A 15,300-nucleotide genomic window follows, 5' to 3' on the forward strand; every position below is an offset into this window, starting at 1 on the left:
TTTGCCTCAAATTACACTTCTAATCAACCAAAATTGTACCTTAATACTAAAAAAAAATATACATAAAATAATTTATTTCAACTCAACCCAAAATCAAGTCAACTTTTTAGGATACATTTGAGTGCAAGAAATCACTGTAAATAAAATTTTAAGATGGTTATCTCAATTTTTTTTTTAAATCGTACTATAATTTTTTGACAACTACCACACTTAATCAAGTCGCACTGACTCAAGTCGCATTATAAAAGACAACTTCCAACAGCATCAACCACCGCGTTCAAGTCAAACTGCAAAACAAAATTTTTCACTGCATTTTTTTGAAAAAAATAGATAAAATAAACTGGTAAACGCCACTGACTGATCAAAATAATCCTCAATTTAAACAGTGTGTTTAGAGTCAAGTTCGGCTGAGCCAGTAGATTTTATACCAAAAGCAAACTAAGAAAATAAGCTTGAAAATTTGTGCACTATGATATCGTATATACAAAAATTAGCCCAGACATGAATTAAGGAGAATACAATCCTATCCAATTGGCTGGAAAAAACGCTTTCTACAATCTTTACTTCTGGACAAAAATCATATGAACCATTGGTACAGCTAAAATTTATTAGAAATTTCCAGAGCCCATACACTTTGCTCGAACTATTAAAATTTGGCATTCATTAGCCATGAGATGATCCACATATGATACTCTGCACGTAGAATTTGCATAATGATCAAGCATTCATAACTCTTGTGCGGTAGTGGTGCATAAGATTTTTGTGCAATTTTCCTCTTCTAAGTTCATGTATTTTCACTTTCAGTGTGACAGATATCTAATACTATATAGAATGTATTCCGTATTACAGATCTCAGAAAAAGGATATGGGGTCTTATGTTGTTCGACTATTGCTCGCCCTTTTTGTCAGAAAGAATTGACGGAGGAATGAAAGTTTTCGAACGGAGCGAGTGGTGGTGGTGGTGGTGGTGGAGGTGGAGAGGGGACCACTGCTACTGCTGATGACCCCCGGAGAAGCATCACGCTGTGGAGAAGGTGGTGGTGTTAGAGTGAAGAGGAAGGAATTGAGCATGCGAATGATCTGGCTGAAGCCCGGCCGCATGCTGGGTTCCTCAACCCAGCAGGATCTTATGATGAATTCTAAATCAGCAGGTGCGTCCTCTGGTATGGATGGCCTCTCTTGCTTTTGTAGTCAAGCACAGCAAAAGTAGAGCTCAAGTTAGTATTTATTAGTACCAAGCATAATTATTAATTTACAGGAAGTAGTCATCATTCCAAAGTAAAATTAGTCTTCGCACAGATCCAACACATACTGATGCCACTGGGGTGTCTAATGAGTTGAGCGTGGCTGCAACTGAATCTGAATTGATTTGAGCCTAAATTTAATCAAGCTTAATATGCAATAGTCAAAATTTATATGCATGTATGCAAAAAATATAAGTTTACATCCATTTATGTAGATGTATTAACTGATCTATACATTTACGCATGTGAATCTAAATATGCATAGGCATATAAATGTCTGTTTTACTCGGAATGTTTTAGAAAATAAAAAAAAGTTATTGAAGTGAATCAGATTTTAACTTCTGAAGTAATGATCAAGTACAAATCAAACAGTCATGCTTGACTCGAGTCTAATGACTTTGTATATCTTTAGTCAACCTGACATTAGCGTCAGACCAGATCATTCATAACCGCAACTGAGAGCGGATAATGTTTCCATTTATTTTAATCCAATGTAATTTAGTTGACCACCTATCAATATTGACATTTTATTCAACTGAAGTGCATCATAGCTTTCAGGCGGAACATTGCCAAAAACATATTACACCTATGGCTGTTACTACAAGCTAATCAAATGAGCAGGAAAATGAATCTGCAAGTCACGTGGCTTTACAAAAGCCTAAACTAACTCTTAACATAGCAAACCTTTTGTAATGGAAGATTAAAGTTTTCCCACTACATCATATGGATTCTTCTTTCGGAGTCTTTACAAAGTAGCCAGTATAATTTGGCTTCTTCTATGAAACAAATTCCAATTATGTTGGAATATATGATTGCTAGCATAAGATACTTGGATTTTAGATTCATATAAACTGTTATGGGATATCATTAGTTCAAAAACTAACCTAAAATAAGTAGAACTTATAAAAATGAAATAAGAAATAAAATATGCAACTGATCTTCACCTTAAAAGCAGCAGCATATGCTGCCTGTAAGTTCGACATTCCTTCAAATGGCATCCGGTTGGTCAGCAACTCCCATAGAACAATGCCAAAACTATATACATCAACCTTGTTGGTATAGTGCTTCTTCTCACCTCTACGCAATGTAACAGTACTGTATAGCTGCAGCACCGAATGATTTGTACTAAAGGTTAGCAAAATAAACTATGGGCTTCACAGATATTGGGGGTAGTTTGCAGCTTGTAACATTGATGTTAGCAAATCTAAAATAGGCTATAAATTTATCAAACACAACGTAGCACTGGAACAAAAAAAGGTTAACTGAGATGATTCTGAGCGAAAACATAATGGCAACAGAATAATAACTATGAGTAGCCTAATGTGAGAAAGGAAAATTTATTTAATGTCAGTGGGGTGGTTTATTGCTATGCCAAAGAGTGAAATAAGGACAATCATATTAAAAGGCATCATTCTGTGCCAATAATTGCAGTCATGAGAGATGGTATGGTTTCTAAATCGAGCGCATTATGATTGAGAATTTTTGTTGCATGTACTTAAAAGAGTGCAAGCATTTTTAGAATGTACAGCAGATGTAAAGTATTCTATCTATTGGGAGTTTTTTTGTTGTATTTTAAGTGTTATGCTGAAATGAAAAGGTAGATAAATGATCCATATGTTTTTTTATTGTTTTCAACTTTGGAGTGACTCGAGAGAATTTCAGAAACATGGAAGGCTTTCAGATTAAAAAAAAGAATATTTGATCTGATTTAAAAATACAAAAAGATGCTAAGCTCCGTTGCATGCATAAGATATAAATTGGCTAAACTTTGGTGTAATACTGGTGCAAGAAAATGTCTAATCCATAAAAATTACACATGATTGCCTCTGGTCACAGTTGAGGTAGACCTTGCCATGCAAACCTGGTTGATGTCATCCTCAACATTGGAGGCTACTTCCACACATATGGAATCATAAATGGCTCCAGATTTACAAAGACTATCAGAAAATACTTCAAATCCAACAAATATGTATACATCGTCATGTTGGCATGATTACCGTTCAAATTTCCAGGTTTAATTGATCCATCACTGGCCAAGGGCACTGTCGAGGCCCTTTGTTTGGGCTATAAGCAAAAACGAGTATGTTGAATGAAAAGCTTTATGCTCATTAATATAAAGCTTGCTATGTTCATTTACTTGAGTAATTGAACAAATTGGGGAAAAAAATAAAAACTCAATATTTAAATGATCAAATTTGTTCATTTATGTTTCACTCATTTGTTGTTCAAAAAGTTGCTCACTAAGAACTTGATAAAATGCACATTTAATGATGGTTCAATTACATGTTAGAGAATTTATTCTATGTTTTAATATTAATTTTCTTTCATATAATGTGTTTCTAAAGTTATGATTTATTTGATGTCTAAATCATAATATTATGCAAAATATTTGAACTTCATCATACACCATTAATAATACATAAAAAATTATGTCAACTTAAATGAAACTCATAAATCCATTTATATTTAGTAATAAGCATGCACATTTAAATTATTAGCATCAAGCATATAATTAGAAATAAAATTAACCATCGCTCAATTATGACTCGAACTAGATAAGAAAACTATGAACAAATTGAACTAGATTTTAAAGCATGGGTCATATTCAAGCTGGGCACAAATTCAAAAAGAAAAATGAACGAATTTGAATAAGAGCATTTGGTTCGAGTCATTGTCCTACACTTTGTTTGTTGAAGTTTACACCTATAAGCCTAGGCAGACACTACACATAAAGGTGAAGGATGATAGAAATTTTGACATAATATATTTTGTTAGCATGAGTATAAGATTTTTTCAAAAAGTGATTTTTATGAATAAATATAAAATAATATTTAATTTTATGTATAAGATAGAATTTTTAAAAAAAATAACCTTGCAACTTTTTCATAATTTTATATAAAAATAAAAACTAAAAAATTAAGAATAACATAATTTTTTATGTGATGGTTGATGATTGGGATCAAGTATTTTGCTAACATAGAGTTTACTTCCCTTTTACAAGTATTTTCATGACAAAATTTTGTACCAAAAAAAGCCTTTCAGAATTTTAAAAATTCACTTCCTTATAAAAATGTGATTGCTAAGCTTGGGATGAGGAGATCAAGAGTTGATCGAAGAATTGTCAGTTCAATTGAGACTTTTTGATAGAGTGTATCTCTAGTAATTCCAGAAGCAAATATTTTAGCAAGTTCAAAGACGTAACTTATTTTCATTACAATAAGAAAATGTAAAAAAATAAAATATGAGTTACATTCAAAAAGAAAAGGCACCTTTAGACCCCATGAAGGATAAATCACCAGATGTTATTATTGTTGCAAATTGATCAGGCGCGCACATCGAAGTGATGTTCTCTTGGTGTTTGATGAAAGATAGATAATGATCAATGGATTCTAGATTCAATATGATCATACCATACGTGTCTTATAAGAAAATGATTTTCACTTGTGAGTCATGCTCTAGAGGCTAAACATGCGAGAGAAACAAGATAGCATGCAAGACCATTGATACTGGCAATTTAGAGTTAAGGATGCATTATGGTGTGAGTGGAACATTCAAGAACAAGCTTGTACTAGAACTCAAAATAAAAATTTTACCTACGAGCATGTTTAGTGAATCAAGATATAAGCTCCCAAACATAACTTCATATTTGCAATGGTGCATCACTTGTAATGAAAGTAAAGATAGCTGGTTAACTTTGCGTACATAGCAGAACTGTAAATGGAGTTATCTAAGTTTTATCATCATTAGAGTACGAGCATCAAAATTTGAAAAAGAGAAAAAATTTCACATCTTAGCTACAGGTAGGCTCTAAAACAAAAGAGAGCATAGGTTTAGGGAAAGTTACAGAAGATGATTATGTGAATCAATACGATGTTGCGCAAATTGCTCCAATGAAAGGTCATACAATCACAATATTCAAAGTGAATAGGATTACTTATCATTAAGATTGAATGGAAAATGAAATTCATATATCGATGGATGCCCTTCAACTGATGTGCTGCAATAGTTTTTAACAGATGTTAAATTCAACGGTCATAGGGGCATTATGAAGCAGAGTGATGCTCAACTCTTCGGGACAAAGAGTTTGGGCAGCTTAACTTGAGAAATAAGTCATAAAAGATGCATAGATTTATTGTTGTATTACAAATAAAAGGAAAGATTGTTAGGATTTTGATTCAATAAATGTTTGTGCACAAGATTTTAGAATAAGTATTTTTTAGAATAAATCTAAAGTAATTATTACTTTGTATATAATTTTTTTAAAATTTTGTGAGAGAACTCATTATTTTGGACAATTTAAGTAAGAAGTTCTGCTTGATTAATTTTAAAAATTCACTACATCAGATTTTTATAAAAATATTAAAAATAAATGCTCGGTGGTGGTTCATTTTGCTCCTTCAGGAAAGGTTTTGCAATAAAGAGAGAGGCAGAGAAGTGGTGCTATTTTTAGCAAAAAAAAAAAAACAAAGGGGGGCAAAAGAGAATATGTTCTCAGACAATGGAGCATCATCCTAATGCCTTGAAAGCATGATTGAGTCAAAAATATTGTATAAATTCCATAAAAATGTAGGAAGGTACCACCTTTTTGGGGAATTTTCGAAGTGGATGATTTTCGGTATTAAATTACTACTCTAATATATTATATCTTTATATTATTTTCTAAGTTCTTTAGCAAGAAAATTTTGGTCCTCCTTTTGGGAGAATGTGTATAAAATACGCTTTACTTATGGTATTTGATATTATATTTATTACTTCACACATTCATTGTATTCATTTCTGACATATAGTTCAATTTATAAGTCATATTTTGCTTAATAAAGGTGAGAAAGAGAATAGATAGTGTCAAATAGGAGAATGAGGGTGCATGAACTGGAGGAAATAAATGTGAGTATGGATGGACAAAAGGAATTAAAAGTATGGGAACGGGAGGTAAGTAACTACAAAGTATTCTAAGGGTTGTCACCTCTCCAAATTACGAGACCCTGAGTCACACCAAGATTGCCAAGGTCACTTGCATCTAGAATTCTCCAGATGCAGAACGAGAAATGAGAGTCACTAGCAAGGGAAAAGAAGAAAGGAGGCAAGATGAAACTTGCTCACACCAACCTTACAAGTTATGGGAGGTAAAGTTTTTATTGTGCATTAAAATTTATTTTACAATATCTTTACTAAAAAAAGCTACAATAATGCACAATTTTTTACTTTATTCCCATTTTAACTCAAGTAAAAAGCCTATAAAATTGCTTAATTAAAATATTAATCTATCAAGTGAACCATTTCCCGAGTAAAAGTTTGACCCACAAGCCTTTTTGTGTGTAAATAAAGCTAAAGAGGGGGGATGAAACGATGGAGACCATTGAAATACGCATGCTCAAAACAAATATATTGTGTATAGATAAATGATTTTTTATTAAATAAATGGCTAGCAGGCAAAAGAGGGCAAGACAACAATTTACAAAAACATAGGTCAAACAGAAATAACAAAACATAGAGGAAAAATTTATAGCTTTTTTGGGCGTATAAGAGTGAGGAATGCTATATTGTCTTCTATTTGTATAATTAAAGTTCCTTAAACTTGTCACTTGCCCAAGGCAGACAACTACAAAATAATTAATAAATAATAAACTATTATCAATTAAAACAGTAAGATCTTTTCAGAAGATAATGAACCAAAAATATCAATTATCAAAAAGGAAGAAAAATTACACGCTTAAACAAAATTTGCATGTTACATATGACCAACCTCAGGAGCCATCCATCGATATGTCCCAGTTTCAGCCGTCATCATCTCTGTCACTGTCTCTTCTCTCGCTAATCCAAAATCTACAAGCTTCACATTTTTCTGATTCGCAGTAAGAAGCAAGTTATCTGCGCATTTGTAGCTTGTCATATAAGCGTTGATGGTTGATAGTTGCAACATCAACTAATCAAAATACTAACAAGGAAAAAAGAATAATTGTAGCTCAAATAATATATATTTAAAAGTTATGCATGATAAACATGGGAAATTTTAACAACAAAATTTAAACACTAGTAATGATGTAAGATATCATGTCAGTTGTAGTCAACAAAATCATTATCATACATAGCATCATTTTTTCACTTGCAATTTTACAAGAATACAAGATGTTTTTCAATTTAATTGAAACTTCTCGGGCATGATGTTTATTTATTGATTAATCATGGAATTTTCAAACATTTCATTCTTACTTGGCACTACAAAAAAAAATCATTAAATTCAAGTTTTTTATATTTTTACTCTATATTTTCATCAAAACTTCATTATTTCAAAAATGATCCTTGTGTTTTAAAGCTATTTTCTCATTAGCTTGCACTCCTAGACAATTTTATTATTGAAAATTTTTAATTCTTGAAAAATTAATAACAGATTTGTAAACGTTGAAGCAATGTCAACTAAAACCTATAGCAAAAATTTTATACGTCTTTATTTTCCTTCCAATCACTACCTATGAAGTCTATAGACATTACAATTATTCCATGTTAACAATCGGTATCAACTTAACGGACAATTTGAAAGAATCATATGTCCCCATGACTCTTCATAAAGACCTATTCACTTTTCTCTTTATTGTAGGCCTTTTGAGAAATTCTATTGAGATTTTCTGTTCAATATATAGGATATGTATTATTATTCTCCAAAAGATTACCGAACCTGCAAGATCCTTCAAAAATTTGAGGAATGAGGGCTTGTGAATGGTTTATTTGCCGGCACAGTTACTCCAAAAACAGGTTTATCTCCATGAACCAATTCCAAAATATCCCAATCTCAATCCATCAACCTAAAATAGCTTAGGGAAATTCTTCTCTTGACACTAGATTAAATTCTGAATGTGCCTCCATTACATATAAGTTGAAAATCAAACAAAGGATTTTATAGAGATAGGTGTTCAAAACAACCATTCAAGGATAGAAGGATACAAATGCTAAAAATGAAATGGTAAGGGAATTGTCGGATGCAACATGATTTAGCCACCAATAAAGTCGTGACATCATTGAACTTCATTGAACTTATAAAATCAATTTTTCATGAACTTCCCCTTAAAATCTCTTTTGACAAGCTTAATAGAGAACTATTACATTGATTAATATTCATTCTCCTCTATTGAACCTTGAGTTATACTATGTCATAAGTAATGTGACTCATACATGTTGTTAGGGTTTAACCCACTCTCCTTGAACTAGCTCTTACCTCGCATTTTACTAATTCTTCTTATCACCGCTTCAATACTTGACATTCATGTCATCACTAACCATCATATAACCTTGAAACCACCTCAAGTCTCTCTCTCCTAATGAGCATGCCAAACCCTCTCTTTCCATCATTCTAATCAACAGTCCAAACCCATTAATGAACCCTTAAATTACACCTTGAGTAATCTTCTCTTGAAAATTCTTGTAGACATTGGAAGCCACCTACGACCTTCCAAACTCCACAAAACATCAACTCCAAACCCCTTCACTATGATTGACCCTTCCCTCATCCCCCTTTTGATGCCTCTTTGGTTTACTTCTCGCATGTATATATGGTAATCTTGTTTCATCACTTCATGTTATATACCTTAATCATATAAATGGAATATTGTTCCTTTGGTTGCAAACAACTTTACTTTTTCATGTGTTCATCCACCATCAAGTAACAAAGCTCTTGAGTATGAGAATAGTACACAACACTCGGCAAAGAATTTGAGGAAGGGAGATCTACGTCACAAATGACTTTTGTAGCCTATGTAATTGCTAATTACTCTAAAAGATTAGATCCTTATCTAATTTGACATTTTCTTTTCTATCTTCAACTTATCAATTCTTTAAATTCACATTATTAATCGACTAAATTAAATATTTTTTTTAATTTACTGATTGTACATTTGTCAAATTATCGGTGCACTTCCTCTTATTTTTTGCAATGAATTCTAGTTAACGTCTGCTTTGCATCATATTTTTGCATAAGTGTTGCACCAAGAAACTACATGAACATAACCAAGTTATCAGTCACGCAAATTAACTCCAACAAGCATGCAGTGAACTTACAGGCACAGAATTATCAACATATACCATTACAGAAAAGGTAAAACTTCATAAAAATAAACAGATATCAGAGACCAGATGCATCCTACTCAATTTTTCTTGTAGCTATGTAACTAAATAATACAAATAAGTGGCAGCTATATCAGACATTCTTTGTCAAGATATTTTTGGTTCATCAAACAACACCACCTTTTGCAAAAATTTCTATCATAATGAAGTCAGATGATAGACTTAAAACTTACAACTCGAATAATTTTTTTTTTAATAAATTTATCATCTCATTGTCCACAAGCAGTAAATTTGACTTGCAAGTGCAGTAATTTAAAAATAGAAAAGGATGATTGATCCTTCAATTCAATGTATGCTTGATACATCAAATTAGCCATTAATTAACTAATATTTCAAGACAAATTTTCTTTTTTATTATTACTTTGCACTTTCAAATCTCCATTTCTTCCGAGAGAAAAAAGGCATTAGATGTTTTTTTTTTTTTGCTTGATATTATATAAATAAAGTTATGACTTCAGAGAAAAATAAACAATAGTAAACTGAAAATACATAAAAATATTTTTTATCGAGTGTGCAAAAAAAGAGCATTCAGACATTTATGAAAAGAAATACTGACCAGGTTTTAAGTCTCTGTGTATTATTCCATTAGCATGAAGGCACTCCATTGCACGAGCAATATCCACTGCAAAGCTAATTGCTAAACGAAGATCCAGCAGGTTTGGTCTAATGTTTTCCAAATATTTTTTTAAGGACATCCCAGGTAGCAACTCTGTAGCAATAACCATGATAGGGTGCTTGCAAGCTCCAATGAACTGCATAATGTAGAAAGTTCTCAATTAAAAATAAAATAAAACTATCCCACCACAATTCAAAATGCAACAAACCTTAACAAGATTTTCATGTTTTACTCTAGACATCATATTGACTTCTCGAATGAAACGAGCCTGAATTGTCATTTTCTCCTCATTCGTGTTGCCACTATTGATAATTTTGAGTGCTAAAACTTGCTCCCCAAATCTGTAAGGACAAAATGGTTAACTTCAAAAGCCTTCTCAAAATAAGATACTATAAGAAACAACAAAGCAATAAATAGATTCCCTCAATTGCGCTTGAATATATATATATATATATATATATATATACAAAAATTAATTATAATTAAGAAAGATCAAATTCATATGCAAAACTTGAAGTCTATGGTGGTCTAAATCATAAATACTTGCATTACATTTATCTTTTCTAATTTTTAATTTTAATTTTGAAACTAAATCATAAATTAGTTAGACAAGATAGTTAATAATGCTAGATTCTAACTTCTCAATATTATGTTGCTATCAGTAAAGAGTTTGCTTTCACATGCCAACAATAAAAGGTTTCTTTTATGAACAGGTTTGATTTATATGCCAATCATAAGTTTTCATTCTACTACTATTCTACTAGGCATCCTTTTACAGCTAGAGGCAACCACTGTCTTTACAGTTATTCAATATTTGTACCAGTTCCTGTAATTTCCAAGATATGAAGCATCTTCTCCTATGGCTACTCACAAATCTTCCACTTTGAAGCTCTAGCGGACAGCATTCTTGCAGTTCTATTCTTATTCAATAGTAGCTTCTATGATACTTTTAAAATTATATTCAAGCGACATTATATCTTATGCTTAAACATCCTTCAATCCTCTTCAGTTACATGAGAACAATAAAATATCTACTCCCACGACACACAAAACAGTACTAAAGGAAAAAAAAACAATGCTTCTTCTATATGTCCAACCTTCGACTTTTTTTCCATTTAATAACCCACCTCTAACTTTAGAAACTATGTTCTTATCTATAACATCAACCGTTCAATAAATGATCTCATGTAATTAAAATTATTGCACAAGAGAGACACCAGATCTTTAAACAATATTCACTAACAAATTGACCACTTCACATGAACTAATAAATGCACATTATTAGCCAAACATTGATTAAGCTTTCACTTTCAAAAGTGGCCAACTATAAAAATTATATATAAATGCACCTCACATCACAACTCTTTTTATACATCCTCATAAAAAATAAATGATTCATATTGATGATTGATGCATTTATGCTAAAATTAAAAGCTTTTCAATCACTCCAGAAGTGCAGCTAATGTTAGTCATAAACTCATTGCTTTCATTATACAAATTTCAACAACTTCATTTATTGGCATAATAGTTTGTTCCTTAATACCTAACGAATCATAACTCAAGTTAATGATATGCCATTTCATGATCAGTAACAACAAAGATCATTTTCATCTTTCTATAATTTGTGAATGCTAGAGTACAAAGATGGTCTCCATAATAAAGCCTTCTAACATAAAAGAAAAAATAAATTAATAATAATAATAATAATAATATCACAAAAGTCAACAGGCTTTCTCAAACATTGTGTTTCATTACCCACTTCAACAACTTCATTGTCTAAATTAAGAGTTTGCATAACTTTTAAATACAAGAATCTTAAAAATTTATTAGCTCTTAAATACTACATCAAGTTGCTTCTCCTCCAATCATTGCATGCTTCATAGTCTTTAATCTTTAAGATGTTATTAAATGAGTAACTAAATAACCTACATTGTTAGCTTATACAAAGATCAAAATTAATGTAGCTATCTTATATATGAACCTAAACCAACGCATTTATGCATCTTTCTCAAAAAAGCTAATTCAACCTCACATTTTTTGGATCAACGATTTTTTTCATCATGCCCTTTTACGCAAATCTCATCCCTAAAACTCTCATATAATAATCTCTAAGAAAATATATTTCTATCATTCATTTTGCATTCACTTTCAACTAAAATATTTCTTTCTGAACTCGTAATATATTCAACTCAATGAAGACAGCTGGTCACTTTTCTCTTGGCTTAGGTAGCTAGTTTCTTATATATAAATTAATGTATGTACACAAATGAGAATCTTCTCCAATGGCCCGAATTAAGACCAAGGGTTGTGGGCTCTAAAAATTTTGACTCCCCGGACTCTCGTTGTTGTTGTATTGTTGAGAGCTTTGTCAGATCAAAAGTTTAGAATATTTGATTGTAGATAAGACACTACTTAGAGATTTTATCATCATTTTGCAAGGACCTTTTGATTAGGTTCGAGATTTCTCATAGGCACAAGCCCCTATGATACATTACCTCTCCGAATAACAGAAATGCATTTTCAATTAAAGCTAATCATTAAATACTGAATATTTAACTTATAGTAGCAGCAGACGGAGTTTTAGATAATAAATTTTATCACCTTGAGCTTAAAGCGATTGCTTGGAGAAATGATGACAAACCCAATCAATGTCCCATGGTTCCATCGTCCCGATTGTCATGGTCCCTAATATACTTAGTTAGGGGAGGTAGTTGTTCCGATCAAACAAAAGAATCCTTCTCGGCAATCATGGGTTGTACGTCCAAGGCATCCTTGTAGATCTGAGTTGGATGTTTGTCCAAGGGGTTAAATTTAAATTGACATTAGCTAGCAGAATGTTTTGTATCAATCAAATATATCATCTAATTCACAACTCAAATGATACCAAATTGTTGGAGAACATACAAATTGTAATTATTATCATAATATAACGGTGCGAAACCTTTGTATTTGCCGACAAATTCCCCTATTTCATATAAAGAATTAAATAGAATTTATATTAAGCTGGGTTCGGACATGTTTCCTATAAGGGCAAGCCCATATAGTTAATTACATCTTAAATGATCTAGTTAATAATAGTTTAACCAAAAACATAAATGGAATTTCCACGCACTTTGCTAAGAAGACTCGATAAAAATCAGGAAACATTATCTTCAAGGAGTTTCAAAGGGTAGGACTTTTCAATGGGATCGGACGAAGAGGTGTGAAAGAGGATTGGTTTAAATTTGGAAACATTTTGTTGTAGAGTCCAAAGGAGGAAGAACTAGGGGATGTCATGGATCCAGAGGAGAACCTCGGTGACTTCTCAAGCTATCCTAATGTTTGGCTTCAGTTTTGAGGAGAAATATTTTGGTATTTCATTCTGTCAATTTTATTAGTTAGGGCTTACATTCGTGTGAAACAATCACACAAATAGCCTAAAAGATGTGAGGATTTAGGTCGTGACGAACGACAACCTCGGAATCCTAAGACGAGTTAGGGCTTATATTGTATAGTTGGGTTATACAAACGTCTAAAGATAAGGGGAGAATTTACGTCGCATAGGCAAACAACATCGAAGTTCTATGGCTTTGTTGTTTATATCTAAGGAAGGAAGATTGGTTTAGCTGAGAAAAAAATATAGGGTTTTTCTATATTATATAGCAGGACGCAACGCAGAAACGCCAGCCGCAAAAAAATATAGGGTTTTTCTACGAGAAGAACGCAGAAATTAGAGAGAAACAAACAACTTACTCACCCCTATTCCTTAGGGGCATATTTATGAACCAGACATAAAAGAAACTTATGAACCAGACATAAAAGAAACTTCTGTCAGCCTACCCACCATAGATGAAGAACCGGGGTTTGTCACAGAGCCAGAGACACCTTCAGCTTCAGATGTTTTATGCAAGGGTTGCCCGACATGCAACGCTGAGATACCTGCAGGGACATCAGCCAGAGGGGCATTTGTAGAATGTCTGGATTGCAATGTTCTACATTTACAACGCTTCAGTACATTGAAAGAGTATACCTCCAGCACTGATGGGTCTCAGACTTCAGATTTTATGATGGATGAGTCATACGTCTCACTGGGGACGGATCAGTATATACCATGGAGCTCAGGGTAGTACATCCCGCTAGATGCCGAGTCTCGTGTTCCAGATCAGCTAGGGGCCCTTTAGCGCCCATTTGGGTTTCTGCCAATGTTCAGAGGGAGGAACGCCCGCGACAGCTACCGACTCCTAATACGATGAAGTGCTACAAAATAAGCAAAGTGAATAAAAGAGAACTTGAATTTTACGAAGAAGTTCAAAAAATAATCGTCAACATACCGGAAGGCCTGGAGCTGTATACCAGGGTTTTCTCCGAGAGTGACGAAAGAAGAATTCTTGACTGCATCTTCAATTTGAGAGATAGAGGTCGAGCAGGCCTTCTCATGGAAAAAACATACTTTGAGCTGAAGAAATGGATAAGAGGAAAAGAAAGAATCACCATTCAGTGCGGCTGGTGTGATTATTTTATAAATAAACAATTATAATTTTACAAATGACAGACAGGAAAATCTGTCAGGGATCCTTAATAAAGTGGATGATCAAGAAAATGGTCAGATTTAACATACTACCAGCTACCTGCATCCCAAACAGCTGCATCATCAACATATATGACGAGGGAGACTGCATACATCTTCACATTGATCATCATGATTTTGTAAGACCCTTCTGCACGGTCTCATTTCTGAGCAAAAGCAATATATTATTTGGGAAAGAGATTGACATTGTCGGCCCTAGCGAGTTCAGAGGAACTGTAGAGATTCCGTTGCCAGTTAGTTCAGTTTTGGTTCTGAAAGGAAATGGGGCAGATGTCGCCAAACATTGCATTCCAGGGGTACGGCACCGTAGGGTGTCCGTGACCTTCCGTAGGATGGACGACAGTAAAATACCATATGGATTTCAGCCAGACCCAGAACTGGAAGAGCTACTCAGATGGTCAGAGGGTTCACTTTCTTTTTTATAGCAACATGATATGTATCTGATATACTCAGCCTACAATGTATTCATGGCATAAGATGTTTTGGATGTACTTCAACATGGACTATATATTGTACATTTTTAGGCGTTAGCCTATGTTTGATCTGTGACATCTTTATTGGAGCAGATTAATGGAAACTTCTCTCAGAAATGTGTCTTTTAGTCAGTTGCCTTTTTGAACGATGGATGGAAGCCACGAACCACGCGTTGGTTCAGAATTTCAATGAACGAAGAACGAAACAACAAACTTTTAACAATAAATAAAATTCAAATAAAAATAATCACAAATGAATAAACAACAAAACAAATTTCTTTTGAA

General features: G+C 32.9%; 1 protein-coding gene across 2 annotated transcripts in view; it reads right to left on the reverse strand.

Annotated features, from left to right (window-relative positions):
* Positions 1 to 416: 416 nt before the first annotated feature.
* Positions 417 to 15,300, reverse strand: part of LOC110024600 (serine/threonine-protein kinase HT1) — a 29,742-nt gene continuing 14,858 nt past the window's right edge. Inside the window, exons 3-7 of one of the 2 annotated variants that reach the window (XM_020724661.1) lie at positions 10,208 to 10,316; positions 9,916 to 10,111; positions 6,988 to 7,112; positions 2,189 to 2,347; positions 417 to 1,182 (exon numbers count right to left, since the gene is read on the reverse strand). In XM_020724661.1, coding sequence (XP_020580320.1) covers positions 874 to 1,182; positions 2,189 to 2,347; positions 6,988 to 7,112; positions 9,916 to 10,111; positions 10,208 to 10,316 — 898 coding nt within the window. In that variant the 3' untranslated portion in view covers positions 417 to 873. Of the gene's footprint in view, positions 1,183 to 2,188; positions 2,348 to 6,987; positions 7,113 to 9,915; positions 10,112 to 10,183; positions 10,317 to 15,300 lie in introns of both variants that reach the window. The other variant, XM_020724660.1, reaches the window with a different exon arrangement.

Source organism: Phalaenopsis equestris, unplaced genomic scaffold, assembly GCF_001263595.1.
Source record: "Phalaenopsis equestris unplaced genomic scaffold, ASM126359v1 Scaffold000262, whole genome shotgun sequence".
Classification (NCBI taxonomy): domain Eukaryota; kingdom Viridiplantae; phylum Streptophyta; class Magnoliopsida; order Asparagales; family Orchidaceae; genus Phalaenopsis; species Phalaenopsis equestris.